The 20101-nt window shown below is 45.3% G+C and overlaps 1 protein-coding gene and 1 non-coding gene across 2 annotated transcripts in view; both read left to right on the forward strand.

Annotated features, from left to right (window-relative positions):
• The first annotated feature begins 3184 nt into the window (after positions 1-3184).
• Positions 3185-20101, forward strand: part of Iars1 (isoleucyl-tRNA synthetase 1) — a 47012-nt gene continuing 30095 nt past the window's right edge. Inside the window, exons 1-11 of the mRNA XM_032884430.1 lie at positions 3185-3397; positions 9854-9979; positions 10514-10670; positions 10891-11010; positions 12774-12856; positions 14115-14232; positions 15447-15594; positions 17135-17222; positions 17815-17875; positions 18564-18659; positions 19985-20101. The exon at positions 19985-20101 is cut by the window's right edge and continues 6 nt beyond it. Coding sequence (XP_032740321.1) covers positions 9861-9979; positions 10514-10670; positions 10891-11010; positions 12774-12856; positions 14115-14232; positions 15447-15594; positions 17135-17222; positions 17815-17875; positions 18564-18659; positions 19985-20101 — 1107 coding nt within the window. The 5' untranslated portion in view covers positions 3185-3397; positions 9854-9860. The remainder of the gene's footprint in view (positions 3398-9853; positions 9980-10513; positions 10671-10890; positions 11011-12773; positions 12857-14114; positions 14233-15446; positions 15595-17134; positions 17223-17814; positions 17876-18563; positions 18660-19984) is intronic.
• Positions 7095-7227, forward strand: LOC116884100. Its single transcript, XR_004385839.1, has one exon. It is a non-coding gene; the product is annotated as a small nucleolar RNA SNORA84 (small nucleolar RNA).

The following is a 20101-nucleotide window of genomic DNA, read 5'->3' on the forward strand; positions in this document are numbered from 1 at the left end:
ACTCTTCATTTAGTCTTTTATTTAAAAAAGATAAGTTTCAAGTTAATTTTGAACTCTGTACTTATATTTTGAAGACAAATTGCCCAAAATGTGGGATATTCAAACCAACACCTAAGATTTCTGGGGTACCAGAGAAGAAAGACAGTACAGTGTGTTCTTGACCTTAGCCTCATCTAATATGGAGATGGTCCTGTCCCAAAAGTTCAATTAGACTGAGTTTATGAAAACTACTAATTATCTAAAAGACCACTTATACTCAATACAGGAGTCAGATCCTAAGTCCAGCTAGGAGTGCAGGTTTGAAATTTCACTAAGTCTAGCCAATATGCAACACAGACAGGCCTCCTATTAAAATGGGCAGTACAAATGTGTTAGTCTTAAGAGTCTTATTGAACTGTTATGTGCAACTTAGTCATTGTAGTATTTATTGATGCACATTTTCCTTGAGTACAAACATCTATTGTGCTCTGTTCTTGGGTTGTTAACCATTATGCCTGCACTTTTTGTATCTGTCACACAGATGCTTGATTCCTATGGGGTTTTGTTGTTACTGTATTTAGTAAGATAGTACACAGTAACTGAAGAGAGGAAATCATTGAATAATTAAAATAGACTGCAAAGAGCTAAGCAATTGGAAGACCTGTTACAGATTTCTGTTTCGAACATTTCGGACTTAGAGATTAAAGCTCCGTGGAAAGATACTTGCAGTGTTATATCTTCTGATATAAACCATACCTCATCATTTCATAGCAGATGATCCTAGTAAAAGTCACAGTTTTGCTCATGTATACTTCATCTGGTTAGGATTTTCTGCCCCCAATATAGTCATTGGGGTGCGTTAGCTGGGGACAGAGTTTCTGCTTAGAAGCCTGGCCCACTCAATGTCTAGACAAGGGCTTCTTTTAAAGTGTGGCAGTTAGAAGTCAAGGGCAAGAGTTCCCAGAGGCAGGAAGCAAGCTGCCAGTCTCTCAAGGTCTGGGCCAAAAATAAACTCAGCCACTGCTTGCATTTTCTACAGGTTAAGACAGTGGGAAGAGGGGTTGGGATTTAGCTCAGCGGTAGAGCGCTTGCCCTAGCAACCCAGAAGGCCCTGGGTTCGGTCCCCAGCTCCAAAAAAAAAAAAAAAAAAAAAAAAAAAAAAAGACAGTGGGAAGAACCAAAGAGCTTGTGCCCATGCTTAAGTCTTCCAAGGACTCCATTTCAAAGCATTAATATTGATGCCTTCCCCATTCGCTTTTCCTGTCGTGAGCTGTAACGGGGCGGCTTCTTCCAGTAGTCCTCTCCACAGTGCCAATCTTACACTCTGACTACTTGTGTTTGCTGTCTTGTTTGGGGTCTCCGCAGACTTGGCAAGCACTCTATCACTGAAATATATTCCCAGCCAGCTCTACCTGACTGGCTTCTTGAAAAAAAAATTACTCTTGAACCCAAGTAGTAGTATTTTGGCCACAGCCAACATCTTCCAGAACTCATTGACTGATTTTATTTTATTTTATTTTATTTTATTTTATTTTATTTTGAGATAGGGTTTCCCTGTGTAGCCCTTGGCTTTCCTGGAACTGGCTCTGTAGACTATGCTGGCCTCAAACTCAGAGGTCAGCCTACCTCTGCCTTCCAAACGTTGGAATTAAAGGCGTGCACCGCCGCCACCCAACCTTAAGATTTTAATTACTCATTTTCTAGACAAACTTCCTTTACTTCCCAGCAGTAGTTTATGGTGTTTTTCAATCCAATTTTTAACAGTCCGGTTCGGTCTACACTACCCACAGCTTTCTCTTCCTTTGTGCAAGAGACCTTTGTTCTGTTTCTGCATACTGGATAGAGGACAGACATGAGGTTAACCAATTGGCAATTTAAAGAATACAAAACTTAAAACTGCAGATATTTTTGGTTAATAAAGATAAGAAAGCAAAGAGCCCAGGCAAACACTGCATCAAATTTTTGACGCAACAGGGCCTGGAACTGTTGAGTAAATGTTCAGCAGTTATCAGAATGGTCTAAAACTTGCTGAGCTAACTACTTAGGCCAAATTCACGTTTTGTTTGGTTTTTCTATCACTAATGAATAAAATAGGCACTTATTCATCTAATTAACCCTATTAACTTATCAAAGCCAAAACGTACTTTCATGATTGGTCAACGTTCTTATTTGTTCTAGACCAGATCTGAAGGGTACTAAGTAGATATCTAATAATAAGCAAAATTTTAAAATGAAAAGAGCCATTCTAAATGATGTCCCATAAAGGGTTCAGATTGTTGTCAGACCCTCTTCCTTTCTCTTGCCATTTACCACATGGTAAGCAGTCTCCAGGTTAATTTGTATTGTTCCCCAAAATAACTGTGGGAGTCACTTGTCATTAGTTTCATTTGTAACAAATTTTAGATGTCATCGCAGCTGTCAATCTAATCTAACTCGGTTGGCAGTGTGTGGCGATGGTGCGCAAATGCCCGGTTCATCCACAGCACCATATAAAACAGGCGTGACGGGACATTTCTGTAACTCCACCACCTTGAGGCGGAGGCAGGAAGATCTGAAGTTTAAGGTCTTTCCTTGGTTGCTTAGGAGTTCTGGAACCAGCAGGAGATACAAGATACCCTAAGTCTTAAGTAATTTTATATAGTGTCATGTCCAGATCTTAAATATACTCACGTATGTTTAAGAATACTCACATATATTGACATATATTTAAGAATACTGGGGCTGGAGAGATGGCTCAGTGGTTAGGAGCACTGGCTGCCCTTCCAGAGGTCCTAAGTTCAATCCCTAGCTTTCACATGGTGGCTCATGACCATCCATAATGAGACGTAGCTCCTTCTGGCCTACAAGGCATGCATGCAGGCAAGAGACTGTGTACATAATAAGCCTTTATAAAAGAGAGAGAATACTGACATAAGGACCCAAGACGAATGGGTGTCTCTCGTTCATAGGACCAAGATTTGGGAACGGAGCTACCTGGGGGAGGCAAAAAAAATCTTGCCACAAGTGAGCAGCCACTGCCCTGCCACTGCCCTGCCCTGTCAGGGCTTTCGAGTGCCTTCTTCCTTTGCAGTGACGCTCCCGTCCTGCTCTGCAGTTATGTACGGACCAATCGCCACACGTGTTGTTTGTGGGTGTTGGATGTTGTACGCTGATTGGACGGCACGGAGGGGCTGAGCCTGGCACTGTCAGTATTGCATCACCTCCAGACGCGGAACGTGGTCGCAGGCTGCAACCTGAGCTCGCTCGCCTCAGGGTTCCCAGGTGAGCCGCACCCTCCGCCCTACCGGGCCTCACAGAGAGGCCCGCCGGTGTAACTATCTGTGGATAGCACCAGGCGGTGAAAAAGGAGCACGCTGATTCCCTCCGTGAGTGAGCTGCGGGCACAGAGCTATTTCCATAGAGCCTTCGTGGAGGGAGAGTAAGTAACATTGCAGAACTCAGAGCTGCGCAGAGACTCCGGCCTGACTCATTGGGTGGAGGACTGAGATCCTTAGAAGTATCCCACTTAGTACCGTGGTGGCTTATGAGCAGGGAGGTGTGAGAATGCAGAGTGATATAGTATCCGGGAGAAGATCGGAAGGTGGTTGAGGTATCTGCCAAGTTAGGTGTTTAAAAGAACTAACCTAGGAGCCTTTCTGGATTCCGGGTTTCTCCCAACTGTTCCGGGATTCGCACGCACTTATCCTTGGGTACCAAGGTAGGTTATGCTCTGCATGCTCTTGTCCTGGGCTCATAGAATCTGGTAATGCAGTTTAAGCTCACGGTTGGCGGCCCTACAGAACAAACAAACTATTGGGGTTTGGAGGTGAGAAGAGATGCCATATCAGGGTCTCCTATAGGCTTGGACTGAAGGTGAGCAGAGATCATACTCAAAGGTTTGTATGAACCCATCCTGTCCGCACAGAAGATGAGGGGGTCGTTGTCCTTTTGGCTTAGGATATGCGTGTGATGAGTTTGTGAGTATAACTTGGTTTCCAACCTAGTGAATTTGTTTTCTCATTTTTAGTGTGTTAGGGACATAAGAAAAAAAAACCATGTTTCGTAAATAAATAAAAAATAAAGTAAAAGTAAAAATGTAAACGAAAACCGGGGTGGAATGTTTTTCCCTCAGGGTGTTTTCCCTGCTAGGGTTCCACACCTCCTTCCCCAGATATCTTCTGGATATCTTGAAACACAACCCAGCCACACACTTTCTTATGCAGGACTCTTACAAAAGAGCATTGGGTTCCACACCTCAGTACCCCAGATATCTGCTGGATATCTTGGCAGAAACTCAGCCCAGCCACACTTACTTAAATTGAGACTCTTTCTTAAAAAAAACACACTCATTTTAGCATTAAAGCAATGCGTCTAGATTTGGCAGATCCACATTACACTGTCCTAATCCCAGTTCCCAAATTACTCATCCCTGCACCTTTTATTTACCAAGTCTCCAGCTTCTTCTCCCCCCTGGTACCTCTAACTCCTCTCAGTTCCCCATCGTCTCTCCAACTCCTACCTCTGCCCAAATCTCACGCTCTTGCCTTTATTTAACAAATTCAGAGAAAACCCTAAGGCAAACCACAACATTTCCCCTTTTTGTCCAGTTAAAAATATACATAGGTGAACTAAGCATCATTAGTCTTTATAAAATTGGCTAAGCTTGGAAGCCATGTTTTGTGCTTCCTAGGTTTTCAGGTAATATTAATCATTCTTGGATTTCTGATGTGGTTGGAGACTAGTAGTCTCATAGACAACCCGAATGGTTTAGTATTGAGAAAGATGATAAATCTGTTAGAGTAGTTTTAGGGTGGCATAGGATCTAGAACCAGGATATAGTCAAGTATAGTTTTTAGTATAGATGACATGGTTAATGAACAAAATTGATGGACTGGGTGATCAGCGTATTATTGGTTTTATAAATTGCAGAATGGTAATAATGATGCTTAGTTCACTATGTATAGGAAAAGTTTTTAACTGGACAAAAGGGGAAATGTTGTGGTTTGCCTTGCCAAGATGTGGTGTGGATAATATGGTTGGTGAACAGAGTTGGTGGACTGGGTGATCAGCATATTGTTGGTTTTATAAATTGCAGAATGGTAATAATGATGCTTAGTTCACCTATGTATAGGAAAAGTTTTTTAACTGGACAAAAGGGGAAATGTTGTGGTTTGCCTTGGGGTTTCTCTGAATTTGTTAAATAAAGGCAAGAGCGTGAGATTTGGGCAGAGGTAGGAGTTTGAGAGGGGATTAGATTCAGAGGTTAGGTTGACAGTTGACAGTTGGAGACAGTTGAGCGAGTGGAACCTGAGGAGGGGGGGGTGAGGATTGACAGTTGAGGAGGAGGGGTTAGAGAAGGAAGCCAGGAGGAAGAAGAGGGGAGTTGGAGAGACGATGGGAACTGAGAGGAGTTAGAGGTACCAGGGGGGAGAACTGGAGACTTGGTAAATAAAAGGTGCAGGGATGAGTAATTTGGGAACTGGGATTAGGACAGTGTAATGTGGATCTGCCAAATCTAGACGCTGGATTGCTTTAATGCTAAATGAGTGTGTTTTTTTTTTAAGAAAGAGTCTCAGTATAAGAAAGTGTGTGGCTGGGTTGTGTTTCTGCCAAGATATCCAGCAGATATCTGGGGCACTGAGGTGTGGAACCCTAGCAGGGTAAAAACACCAGTTGTATGCTCTTTTGTGTAAGAGTCTCAGTATAAGAAAGTGTGTGGCTGGGTTGTGTTTCTGCCAAGATATCCAGAAGATATCTGGGAAGCGAGTGTGGAACCCTAGCAGGAAAAACACCCTGAGGGAAAACATTCCACCCCGGTTTTCGTTTATACATTTTTACTTTTACTTTATTTTTATTTATTTACGACAACAAAACCATTGAAAAACTCACATAATACCAGTTGGCGTGTCTGAGACTTGCTCTTTTGTTTCTCAATGTATAGGTAGAAAGCATAGAGTTGGTCTTCTCTAACTACTAGTTCTGCACCTGGGGTTTCAACCAACCAGTGGTCATGCTATGGGGTTAGGACTGTGGTGGTGACATGTACCGTACATCTACAAATTTTGGTTTTGGGTCATTATTTCCTAAGCAATATAGTATAGCTATTGTGTATCTAGGATTTAAATGTAGTAGGTATGGTAAGTAATCTAAGGATTAGTTAAAATACACAGGCAGATGCATGTAAATTATATCCTAATACTATATTTGTAAGAGACTTGAGCGTGCTTATATTGGGTATTCCAATAGATCCTGAATCCAACGCCCTGTGGATGTGGAGGGACGGTTCTGTTGGACTGGTGTGTGGTTTTTGATTGTTGTTGTTGATGATGTCTTAGGCAATTTGTTCCTGTGAAGAGACACCCTGAGTGACAATGAAATGTCATGTGGTGGAATACAGAACACGCATGGTGCATAAAACATAGATGCAGATAATACCTATGTACACTGGAAAGAGTGAGATGGGTAGTGGAACCCTTTAGCAGAGTTAAAAGAGAAGTCAGGTGTAAAAGTACGATGGCGATGTATGGCTCTCCCATGGAGCCTGGCCTGGCTTCAAATTGTCATCCTGCCTCAGCCTCCCAAGGGATGGTATGGTAGGTTTGTGCCAACATAAGCAGCAGTTTCCTTGACGTTGTGGGATAGATGCTTTCTCAAGATAAGTTGAGATCATCCTAAGTGAAGGTTCGTGGAAATAGTGCAGAAGTAGCTAAGTGGACAAGTAAGGATGTGTGGTTCAGTAGATGGAGGGTCTGTCTTGCGTGCAGGAAGTTCTGGGATCAAAAGCACACTTGTGAGCTGTCAAGTTTGATCCCAAGACTTAGGAAGCAGAGGCAGGCTGAACTCTCACCAAAACAGATAACAAGCAAGCAAACCCAAAAACCCAAAGCACTTGTAATCCCAACATTCGGGGGGAAGGAGGCCAGCAGATCAGAAGGTCTGAGTTATCCTCAGCTACCCAGAGTTCAAAAGCACCCTGAACTGTATGGGACTGCCTCAAAAAGGAAACGAAATCTCAGAGGAGGAAGCTGTAACTCCCAAAGGCCTGGATTGTGTGTGGAAGAAGATGGGTGGCCTTTCTGTGCATAACCTGGCAGTCTTACTGGGCCTTCTCCACCCACCCTGTTCTGCCCCCCACCGCCCTGTGGTTGCTGGAGGCTGTTGTGCCCGTACAGTTCTCCAGTGGATACAATGGGCTAGAAAAACCCTTTGATTTATGCATGGGAGCTGCTTCTTCTCAGCAGCTGCCATAGCCCGGTCATTGGTACATTGTTCTTCCTTAAACAGTCTGTGCTGTTGTACCCCGCCTTTGTGTTTGCTACCACAATACCGTGGTTCTCAATCTTTGGAGAACAGCAGAAGCAACATAGCAAGTCCAATAAAAGCTCTCCTCTCGCCTCCCAGAAAGTTTAGATCTCGAGTCATTAGTCGTCAGGACACTGAACGACAGACACTGTTCCAAGTGTGTTCTGCGGGAGCCTCTGGTAGGGTTCTAATTAAAGTGCGCATTCTGACCCCTGATGAGTGTGCCTCTCTGATGGCTCCCAGAGCCAAGAGCAGTCACAGCAGGAGATTAGAGGTGGCAAAGTGAATGCACAGAGACCTAACGCTCTCTTACCAACCTCTTACTCACGGAACTGAAGGACCCTTGGTAAATCAATAAATGCAGAAACCTCTTTCAGTCTGTGAAAGGCGGAATGCTGAAGTAACGGCTGATCCAAAACACCACGTACTTCTCAGTACTGTTCAATTCTGTGCTCTGGTTGAAAAGGGCTATTTTAGATAAATGTCCCACCTGTTCTGTTCTCTCTCTCTCTCTTCTCTCTCTCTCTCTCTCTCTCTCTCTCTCTCTCTCTCTCTCTCAAACACTCAAGAGGTACTTGAATATGAAAAATTAATGAACATTTAAGAAACATGTCTTTTTTTATTATTTTGGTCACAAACATGTCTTGGAAGCCTCAGGCATAAATTCTGCTGCTTTCAAGTCTGGTTGAGGCGTTTGGGCCTTCTCGCCTAGATCAGTCACACTCGGCTGCTGGGATTCCTGAAGACATAGGTTTCTGTCTCCTCTATTCTTTCATCAGTAGCAATCCTGTCCCCTTCTAATTAGATTTTGGCTTGAAAATCTGATCACCGGCTCGTTTAGAATTTAAATGAGAGTTCGCACACGCATCATACATATTAATAAATAGAGCGGGGTTTTTGTTTTGAGGCAGGATCTCAGTGTATAGTTCTGGCTGGCTTGGAACTCAGTATATAGACCAGGCTTGGCCTTGGACTGCCTGCCTCTGCCTTCCAAGCCCTTGAGTAAAGGCATGAACCGCTATGCCTGGCCTAAGGTTTTAAAACTACAAAAGAAGAATAATGATGATGTGTCTTAGTTTGGGTTTCTATTGACAAGACACCATGACCAAAAAAAAAAGTTTATTTGACTATAATTCCATGTCTTTTCATCACTGAAGGAAGTCGAGACAGAAACTCAAACAGGGCCGGATCCTGAAGGGAGGCAGGAACTGATGAGGCCATGGAGGGGTGCTGCTTACTGGCTTGCTCCCTGTGGTTTGCTCAGCCTGCTTTCTTATAGAACTTAGGACCACCGCCCTAGGGAATGGCACCACCCACGGTGGGCTGCGTCCTCTCCCATCAATCACTGATTAAGGAAATGCCCTACAGACCTGACTACACCCAATCTTATAGAAGCATTTTCTTAACTGAGGTTCCTTTCTCTCAGATAACTTTAGCTTGACGGAAAGCCATCCAGCACAAGAAGTGGTTGAGGTGAGACGTCCCTCTGGCCCCTTACAAGCACCAGGACTTAAATGCAAACACCCAGGGAACTCCCCAGAGAAGGGCTGTATCCAGAATTTAGAATTTGTGAAATTCAGCCGCGAAAAGTTAGTCTAAGTCAAAGAGGGCAAGAGGCGAATAAACATTAATCTTCAGACGATATACATGGACGACAAGCATGCGAAAAAGATTGCTTGCTACTTTGTGCCCTGTGAGGTGGCTCTGATCTGTAGTGTGGAGTGGTCAGAAGGGTATAGAGAAGTGGTCACCCCATTTGGTGTTAATGGGAGGTGAATGATGCAGTACCTGTGGAAAACATTTTGTGGTTCGTCAGAAATTTAGAAACTGGGTCACATGACCCGTGGATTCTACTCATAGCTAGCCATATGTACAAGAAGAAAGAAAACATGTCCATGTAGAAGTTAGAACTTAATGTTCGTAACAACCTTAGGAACTAGCCAAGCAGGCAAATCAATTCGCATGTGAAAACTGACAGATTGATAAATTGTGGCAGAGCTGTATGGAGTAGGAATGTGTCTTACAGCCTGACTGACGTAGGGTAATGCGTGTGAAAATTTTCAGGGGGTGGTGGTGGTGGTGGTGGTGGTGGTGGAGGTGGATTGTTTTAGTTTGTTTGTTTGTTTTTGAAGACAGGGTTTCTCTGGGTAGCCCTGGCTGTCCTGGAACTCACTTCGTAGAGCAGGCTGGCCCAGAGATCCACCTGCATCTGCCCTCTAGGTGCTAGGACTAAAGGCATGAGCCACCACCGCACAGCCTGAAGGTCGTGTCCTATATGAATATAAATAGACAAATGGTTGCAGAGGTGACAAGATTCCTCACGGGGATAAACTAGAGAGCGTGATTGCTAATGATTGTGGGGACAATTGAAAATATCCTGAAACAGATAATGGCGGTGGTTATATGCCTTTAAATATCCTAAAAACCAGCTGGCTTGAATCCTTTAAAAGAGCGCACCGTGTATTATACACATCCACACCGAGTGAAGCTTTGCTTTAACACACCATGCGTATGTACACTTTAATAACCCCTTAGCCTGCTAGTCCTAAACTAGGAATTGCCACGGCTGTAGCAAATTTGATTTCTCTTGCAGAAACAGAATGGTTCAACAAGTTCCGGAAAACATCAGTTTTCCTGCTGAAGAAGAAAAAATCTTACAGTTCTGGTCCAAATACAACTGTTTCCAGGAATGCCTAAAGCAGTCAAAACTCAGGCCAAAGTACGTGAGTTTCCGCAGTGAAGACAGAGTCCCTGGCACTATAGCCATTTCTCCTACCGAGCTCCCTTAATGCACACCCTTCCTTCCCCTGTGTGTTCTCACCGTCCATGCCTTCCCATCAGCCTCCGTGGACGGGTGGGCGGGCCCTACAGTATTTCCTGCCTCAGTCTCTATTCATGGGAAAGGCGACCAATGATAAATCACTGATTTCATTACGGACCTTCCCTGTTTGAGCATTTTATGATGGGTGTCCACTGCCCTGCTTAATTGATGAGGGGCCTCGGGGCCATTCGCAATCCCGATACTAAAGAAGAGCGGATGACTGGACAGCAGCTCTCTCAGCTCTGTCTGAGTGGCCTTTCTGAAAGCTAGACCTCCCGTAAATTTCTAATCAATTATGTCCTTTTTCCAGTCCTGTTGATCTCAGTTCCCCCCACCCCAGAACATTTTAATAGGATAGCTACTTGACACAGAAATGTCCTGAATTTTTGCTGCTTTTAAATGACTAACTCATAATTTCGTATTATCTGTTAGGTTTACCTTCTATGATGGGCCTCCCTTCGCTACTGGACTGCCTCACTACGGACACATACTTGCGGGGACAATTAAAGATATAGTTACAAGATACGCTCACCAGAGCGGGTTTCACGTCGACAGAAGATTCGGGTGGGATTGTCACGGCTTACCTGTGGTACGTCTGAGTCTCCAGTCTGGTGATGTTCTCATTGTCTGTGAGTCTGTCCCATGTCCCCTTTGAGTCCTTTTCCATGTCACTGTGTATCGTGTGGTCTCGAGGTAGAGTTTCCTTCTGTGCTTACTTATTTTAGCTACTTGGGTTTCCGGTGCGGCTTACATGTATTTGTTTCACAAGGCATGGCCGCTGACATGACTGTCTCATTCAATATTTTCAGGAGTATGAGATTGACAAGACCCTGGGGATCAAAGGGCCAGAGGACGTGGCCAAGATGGGGATCGCAGAGTACAACAAGCAGTGCCGAGCTATTGTGATGAGGTACTCCGCCGAGTGGAAGGTAAGCCACACGCTTCAGAAGGACTAATGTGAGGCTGGGCTTTGAGGTGGACTAGACAGACATGGTTAGTCCTCCTTTGCGCTCTTTATGAAATATTCCCCCAAAGTACGGCTGCCCGTGTGAGCTTGTGTCACAAGAAGGCCTGGATCCCCCTACCCTTTTAACGTTAATCCCCGTGATGTAGAATTACATCCTGGTGTTGCTTTCGGGTCTGGTTCTTTTTCTTTTATTTCCCCTCTATCCCCTCTCCATAGTCTCGTGGATGGAGGAATGGCTCAGCGGTTAAGAGAATGGGCTGCTTATTAGGAAGTCCAGAGTTCCATTCCCAGCAACCACACGGTGGCTCACAACCATCTGCAGTGGGATCTGATGCCCTCTTCTGGCGTGTCTGAAGACAGCGATAGTGTACTCACTTATTAAATAAATGAGCCTTTTTTTTTAAAGGTCTTTGTACTTAGCTCCTGGTGTTCTTGGTGGCCTGACACTCAAGTCCTTTGGACTCGGTAGCCCGCATGCTGGAGTTACAGGCACACAGCACTAGCCTGGTTCTCTTCCTGGTCTTCATGCAGGCTGCTGTGTTCCCCCTCCCACAGGGTTCCCCTTAGTGCTCTTCTGTTGTGACCCCAAGTGACTTCAGCCTATGAGCCTATAGAGTCCAGTTTCATTAGCACAAAAGCTGGAGCTCACGTTTCTCCCAACTTCACTTTCATGACTAATCCAGCAGGGGTGGGGTGGAGGTGGGGGGGAATCCTGCTGGGATGAATGTCGCCTTAATATAGATCTGCTTTTAAAATCTTTTTTTTACCCTGATTCTACTCCCCTGCCCAGCCCTGCCCCCTTAGGGCAAGGTCTCATTGTGTAGTCCTGGCTGGCCTGAAACTTAATGTGCAGACCAGAGAGATCTGCCTGCCTCTGTCTCGGAGTGCTGGGATTAAAGGTGTAAGCCATGCACAGCACTGTCCGTCTGGTACAAAGCAGTCCCCTATGCCCTGCACCTACCCTTCTCCAACTGCTGACATCCTCAGTAACCCAAAAGCAGTGAGTTAACGTGAACAAGATACCATCCACTTGTACCACTCACTGATCCTTCTGACCCTGAAGTCCATCCGGCATCAGCCCTTGCCTTTAGTGGCCAAGCCCTCAGTTTCCTTGGATGTACAACGTTCATTTGTTCATTTAGTCTTTCTTTGTCTTTTAGGATCGTGTCACCTTGGGGAGCAGGGTTGCTAGGGATTGAATCTAGTATTGTGCATGCATGACCAATTAATTATGTGCTTCATCAAGGCGTTGCCTGGCTGTCTAGTTTTCCCTTGGCGAAGTGTGGGTCTTGCTTTGTGGTTGATAAATATCCTATGGGAATACTATTCCTGTTATGCTCTTTCTTAGGATACTTCTAGTCATTAATTTTAGCAACTATTGGTAAATTCTTCTAGCTAGAGCTATTTCTCTGATGTTTGCCAAGTAATAGTTGCCAATTAATATTGCCGGGCATGGTGGAACGCACTCGTAATCTCAATACTGGGAAGACAGAAAGAGGATTATTCTAAGTTCGAGGCTAGCCTGGTTTATATAACAACTTTCGAACTAGAAATACATTGTGAGCCCCACACACCCCCAACCATAATGGCTTAAGTAAATATTTAATAGTTAGAATTAGCAATACCTATGTATAAGAAATGAATACTAAGAAAACTTGTTAACCTTAGGTGTCGTTTGAAATAATGTTTACTTGGACCTTAGATTGATTGCTTTGTATTTTTAAGTCTACTGTTACCAGGCTTGGCCGATGGATCGACTTTGACAATGACTACAAAACCCTGTACCCACAATTCATGGAATCAGTCTGGTAGGTTCATTTTAAACTGTAGGAATGATAAACATTCTCTTTCTTTGGTCAGAGGAGTGGAGAAGTTTGTTTACAAGTTCATCATTTGCTTTTTAGAGCAAATGTGATATCTTCTAATTTTTTTCTAATGCTGTGAAAATGATTTACACCTCTCCTCCACCATTTGTTCCATGAAAATGACATTTTGGCAAGTAGGAGACCCTACTCAAAGTCCTTACACATTGGGCAAATACTCTACCATTGAGCCCTGTGGGAGAGCATTTAATCCACTTATTCCTGTAGTTGAGGGTCGGAGCCCATATGTACAATCCAAGCAGCAGTAATGGAGGAAGATTATGAGTTCAAGGCCTGCCTGGGCTACTTAGTAAGAAAGAGACCCCTGTCTCACAGAACAGAAAACATCTTAGGGGTATTATAAGTCCTGTGAAGGTTTTAACGAGAAAAGGCAGACGTGAGTAAGGCACCTTTGCCATTTGGGAGATGTGAGTAGTCGACGTGAGGAGTCGGGATTGATCTCTGGTGTCCTGGTATTTAACATCTTCATTAAAACATTTTAGTAAGTTGGGGTTGTACTTTTTAATTTGCTTCTATAAAAGCTGCCTGTGGCATAGGTTAAGTAATGTGCCAGAAACCCAAAGAAAATCCCAAAATCCAAGTAGTGATGGTAAAAAGTTGTTTTATTGGGGGCTGGAGAGATGGCTCAGAGGTTAAGAGCACTGACTGCTCTTCCAGAGGTCCTGAGTTCAAATCCCAGCAACCACATGGTGGCTCACAACCATCTGTAATGGGATCTGATGCCCACTTCTGGCGTGTCAGCAACAGTGTGCTCATATACATAAAATAAATAAATAAATCTTTAAAAAAAGTTGTTTTACCAAAGCTCTAAGAATTTCAGTGTAAAATCTGTATGTCCATAGTTACAGATTTATTCATTGATAATGTGCTGTGTGTGCAGTGTGCACGAGCATTTGCCTTAATCGTAAATATCTTTCCATGTCAGCAGATGGTGGCCACACCCCAAGATGGTGGTTGAGCTCCAGCCTTACCCGTGCTAGGACAGGCTAAGCCGCACCCCAGCCTCAGTAATTACAATGGTAGTTACATTCGGCGGTTAAGTGTTTCTGACCAGCAAGCTCCTACCTGATGCATTTCCCCCCTCCTCTTTACTGGAAGAGAACCTTAGACTTGGCATGGAGGTTGGCGTCTGAAGGCAGATTTGGGTTCCGCAGTTGAATAGCCCCATCTCTTACCTTGCCAGGTGGGTCTTCAAGCAGCTGTATGACAAAGGCCTCGTGTACAGAGGCGTGAAAGTCATGCCCTTCTCCACCGCGTGCGGAACTCCACTCTCCAACTTCGAGTCGAACCAGAATTACAAGGTGCGTGACGTGCCGAGCCCTAGCGTAGTCCGTGACGATTGTTGATCGATTACAATTAAGGTGACTGTTCCCCGTTGTTGCCATCATGGCTGGTGGTGCCAGGCGCCTGTCCCGAAGGAGTGCTGACGGTACAGCCACTCGCCGCGTGGAGGCTGTGCTAGGTTAGAATGGGAATATTTTCTCTCCACCGGGTTTATCATGGGCTCCGTGTGATGGATTCTTCCTGTTTTGGCCATACTTGGTGCCTGCTCTCGTCTGTCTCTGACACAGCCTTTCCCAGCTACTATTCTTCAGGGATCCCGCCCTTGGTGACTTTATATCTTCTCTGTCACCTGTAGACTCCTTTGTTAGAGTTATTGGAAGGAAATGTAGTTGAGATGCCAAGCTGTGTTGTGGTCTTTTCCCTGCTGCACAGGATTGTGTCATTGGTACAGCCGCTCTTTGTCCTCTAGAGGGTGAGGTAGAGAATCTCAGGACGTGAACTGTCTCACGTCTTACGTGTCTGCTCATCCTTCGCTCTGGCTAGTTCACGGGACCCTCATTGTTAAAGGGATGCCAACTGTGGAAGCCTTGTTCATGCCCAGGTTTGGAAATTGCTACACTTGAGAAGCGTTTTCATCCTCATGGTAGCGAATGTGTTTCCTGTTCTTCCATTTGATCTTTCAAGTCCCTGTTGGATGACCCTATTGGCTGGGATGACCCCTTTTTTGTCTCCCGATTGCCTTTGTTATTGGCTCATGCATATTTAATAAAATATTTAAGCGCATAGAAATAGACACTACAAGATACAGAAATTATTTTTTCCAAAGCTGTTATTTAATTCACCATATACTTAGCGTAGATTAGATTGCTATAATAGTGTAACTTACGTTCTTATTAGTTATGAGCGGACTTAGCATTCGTGCCCCCCAGCTCTTCTGTTCATTATTCCTCTTTCTTGTTAGTTTTTGTTTGGGTTTTTGTTTTTTTGTTTTGTTTTTCAAGACAGGGTTTCTCTGTATTTCCGGTTCTGTGGAACTCTCTCTGTAGACCAAGCTGGCCTCGAACTCAGAGATCCATCTGCCCCTGCTGGGATTAAAGGCGTGCACCACCACTGCCTGGCGTTTGAGCTCATTTTTATCCTAGAATTTATTTCAGTCCCCTTTCAGATCAGTCTCTTATTATTCTGACCCTTACGGGTTTGTGAAACACTGCTTTCCCTCAATGTCTTACAGGACGTTCAGGACCCTTCAGTATTTGTAACGTTCCCTTTGGAGGAAGATGAAAACACATCCTTAGTTGCTTGGACAACCACTCCGTGGACCCTACCCAGTAACCTTGCACTATGTGTCAATCCAGAAATACAGTATGTGAAGATCAAAGGTAACTACTGGGCTAACAGTGACTGGTGATTAATGCCGATGGAGTGATTTTGTATAGACACAAAAGCTTTTGATTATTTGTAGATACAAAACGATTTTGTACAAAAAGTCTTACTAAAGACAAGCTATAAAGACAGGTATGGTGACTCATGCCTGTAAGTCTCAGGACACAGTGAACTGGCAGGAACATTATGAATTTTTGGCTACACTGAACAACATGGCAAGATTCTATCCCGAAAGTAGGCAGAGTGGGGAGGAAAACAGGAGAGGGCAGAACAGAACGGCAGCCTGAGAAGCTGTTTCATTTCTGCGTGGACGTGACACAAATTTTTGTAATTTTCAGTTTCAATGCAATTTTTGTACCTCATTGACCTATTCCATGGTAGAGAATTCTTCTTATACTCTCAGTTAGGTCCTCCCTTAGAGATTTATATGAAATATGACAGTTGTTACTTCTTGAGCACATACACTTTCGGATTTGGAGAGATTGTAGGGAGGAAAAGAAAGAAAAACACATCAGGCAGGCAGGGCAGGGCCGCGTCTGGGAACAGCTGCTCTGGAAGCAGGCAGGCTCACAAGAGGAGAACAGGAAGAGGAGCTGAGCAGTGAAAACAGGGGCTCGTTCAGATGGTGTTAGGCCTGTGTTTGTGTGGACCCTGTTCACAGTAGCCCAGGCACGGAGGCTGCCATGTAGATGCACGGGGAACATCATCCATCCAGCCTTAAACTATGTGTGGGCGGCTTCCTTCGGTTTCTTCCTGAACCTTGGAGAAGAGCTGTGTCCGTGTAGGTGCCTGGCCCAGTGACTGTAGCTGCTTCCCTCAGGGAGGTACGGTGGTGCCCTTAGGACTTTTCCTAGGTAACCCACGAGTCAATGGCACAGTAGGTTTCAGACAGATGTTGCAAGTGTAACTCTTCATACTGACACACACACACACACACACACTCACACTCACATACACGCTCACACACACACAGGCTCACACACACACAGGCTCGCACACATACACACGTCACTGTGCACTGAGAGTCATCTGGATTACAACACAACAGTGGATTTAGCCTCTGAAGTGACGAGAGCACATGGAGCTGTGACCTCGCGAGCCCCCTGCGTTGTTAATGCTAAGATTTGGGTGGAAAGTGCTTGTTAGTTGTGAGACACAGTCTCACTGCTTGTTAGCCTGGAACTCACTGTGTAGACCAGGCTGGCCTGGAACTCAGAGAGCCACTTCCAGATGCTGGGATTAAAGGCATGTGACTTAATTTTAGTATTCTTAAAAAAACATTCACGTACAGTTTTTAGAACGAGAAAGTACCGATTAATTTTTCCCAAATGGACTTGGATGCGGTCAATAATGGCCACCTACCTTGCTGCCTCTGATGTCTCGGCACGTCTGGCTCTGCAGTGTCCTCTCTGCGTCCAGGGCACACAGTACATACAGGGGACACAGCTTCTTGGCACAAGAAATATGCCTGGTGTATGTCTTCACAGCCAACCAGTCTGAATGCCACCAATGCCCTCTTTTTCTTCCTGCTCATAGACGTTTCCAGGGGGAAGTCGTTCATTTTGATGGAAGCCAGATTGTCAGCCCTCTATAAACAAGAGAGCGACTATGAGATCCTTGAAAGGTGAGTGCACGGATCATTGATATGGTGTTCACATAGCGTATGTGTCCTCAGCTCTGGAAGACACAAGCCTGCTTCGAGTTTTAGGTACCAAACATGTTTGAGTCTCACCTTTCTGCTTTTCTGACAATGGCTGTGAGCCTCAGAGGATGCTGATTTATTCTGATTTTTAATTATTTTTTAAATTTTGTATGTGCACTGTAGGTGGGTGAGTGGGTGGGTGTGCACTGTATGCCATGGGTAAGCATCGCGTGTGTCGTCCTCCGTGTCCATCCATGTCTGTCTCCCTGTCCCTTCCCGTGCTGCACCCCACCGCCCACCCCCTGCAGTCACTCTCCTTGTTCGTCCAGTGATAGCTTTCTCGTGGAGCTTGGGCTCACCAAGTTTAAGTTCAAACCTGCAAGCCCCATGGATCGGATCCCTGTGCTTCCTCCCCAGCTCTGGGCTTCCAGGCATTCACCACCATTTCCAGCTTTCTGCACGTGTCTCCGGGATCCAGACTCAAGTGGTCATGCCTGAGCAGGAAGCATTCTCCCTACTAAAGCGTCTCCCTGGCTTTATTGCTTTGATTTACGGATCTATCTTCCTTTTCAAGGTTTCCTGGTGCCTCTCTCAAAGGCAAGAAATACAAGCCGTTGTTTGACTACTTCATTAAGGTAAGTTTGGGGCCATGTCACCGTGGCTCTCTCCATTCATTTCTCTGATAATCCGGAGCGAGGTGATGAGTGGAGCGAGGTGATGAGTGGAGCTCGTGTGGCCTCCTTATGAGCATTGTTCCTGGGAGTGTGTCTGAAACCAAAGCTCTGCTTTAGTCTTAGAAGGTTGAATGAATTAGAATTCTATCACCGACCAGTTCGCTGACCACATCTCCAACCTGGCCTTTTCCTCCCTGCTCTACCTTTGCAGTAAGCTCATCTCCTGTTGTAAATGCTCTTGGCCCTTTTGTCATTGTATACTGAGTTCAGTTCACTTTCAGGTCTCCCTCTGTGTGTGTGTGTGTGTGTGTGTGTGTGTGTGTGTGTGTGTGTGTGTGTGTGTGTGTGTGTTCACGTTCATATACATGTGGGTATGAGTGTGCACAGGTATGTGGAGGCCAGAGGTTGATGTCAGGTCTTTGACTGCTCTCCACTTTTATTACTGAGGCTGTGTCCTTTGTTGAACCTGCAGCTTGCCTGTTGAACTTGTCTGTCTAGCCAAGCTTGTGCCAGGGACTCCTGTCCCTACTTCTCTGCATCTGTCTTCCGAATTGGAATTATTTTGTCATTTCTATTTACATGTTCAACAGTTAATTTCAGGCCTTTCTCCCTGTGTTTCATCTAACACTTTGCAACCTCTGTCTTCCAGTGTAAGGAGAACGGTGCCTTCACCGTGCTTGTTGACCACTATGTGAAGGATGAAGAAGGCACGGGTGTCGTTCACCAGGCTCCTTACTTTGGCGCTGTGAGTAGCATAGTCTTGCAGAAGTATCTAGCTAGTCATGGGTTTTATTAAGCCTCTCTGCCTTGCTGTCTTAGTGGGGGTTTCTATTCCTGCACAAAACATCATGACCAAGAAGCAAATTGGGGAGGAAAGGGTTTATTCAGCTTACACTTCCACATTGCTGTTCATCACCAAAGGAAGACAAAACAGGAACTCACACAGGGCAGGAACCTGGAGGCAGGAGCTGATGCAGAGGCCATGGAGGGGTGTTACTCACTGGCTTACTCGCCCTGCCTTGCTCAGCTTGCTCTCTTATGGAACCCAGGACCACCAACCCAGGGACAGCACCACCCACAGTCGGCTGGGCCCTCCCTGCTTGATCACTAGTTGAGAAAATGCCTTACAGCTGGGTCTCATGGAGGCATTTCCTCAAGGGAGGCTCCTTTTTCTGTGCTAACTCCAGCTTGCGCCAAGTTGACACACAAATGCAGCCAGTACACTTGCCAAGACCAATGGAGTCAGGCTTTTTTCTGGCCCATTGGCCCCCAAAGATGACGTAAAAACCTGTGCCCGCAGTCCACATTCATCTTGCTGATTCCTGGAAGCAGGTCGAACCTGAGCCGTTGTCCACTCTAATACAGTTGTCTGCCTTTTTGGCAGCTTTCCTGCAAGGGCAGATGAGCAAATGCGGTAAAGTTCTCAGCGTCCCTCACATGCAGCATTCATCAGGGACACTTGGTCCACCTCGCAAGCCTCGCAGTGTAACCAAGAAAGCTTTGACACCCGAAGCCTGTTTCCTCAGTAACAGGGAGCGCTTAACGTGCGATCAGTACCGTCGTCTGTGCCGCTCTCGATAGGGTGCAGCGCTGTCTGTCCACCAAGCATTGCGCCCGCCGCTCGCATAGACTCTCATCATTCAGATATGCGTGGATATCCTTGCGAATACAATTTTGTTGTTGTTTTGGTGTTTGCTTGGTTTAGTTTTGGGTTTGTGAGACATGTCTCACTACAGTCTTTACTCTTGACTGGCCTGGAGCTCACTGTGTAGACCAGGCTATCCTTGAACTAAGATGCACACCACTGTGCCAGTCATGGCTTAGTTATGTGTGGTGTCTCTAATGGTTGGGGTGACTGGGCCAGGTGACGTTAGTGCTGTCCAGCTGTGAGGCCTGGATTCTATAGGTGGTCCTTAAGTCACCGCAATTAGAAGTAGAAGGTTGCTTGGATGTCTACAGGGCAGTATTGAAAAATTATCTTACAAACCAATATAAACCCAAGCTCTCCTTTTCCCTCACACATATACTTAGACACTCTTATCCCCCAGCGCGGGTTCTTGTCTCTCTCAGGACGATCATCGAGTCTGTATGGACTTCAACATCATTCAGAAAGACTCAGCCCCCGTTTGTCCTGTGGATGCTTCAGGCTGCTTCACAGAGGAAGTGACACATTTTGTCGGGCAGTAT

Source organism: Rattus rattus, chromosome 14 (assembly GCF_011064425.1).
Source record: "Rattus rattus isolate New Zealand chromosome 14, Rrattus_CSIRO_v1, whole genome shotgun sequence".
Taxonomy (NCBI): domain Eukaryota; kingdom Metazoa; phylum Chordata; class Mammalia; order Rodentia; family Muridae; genus Rattus; species Rattus rattus.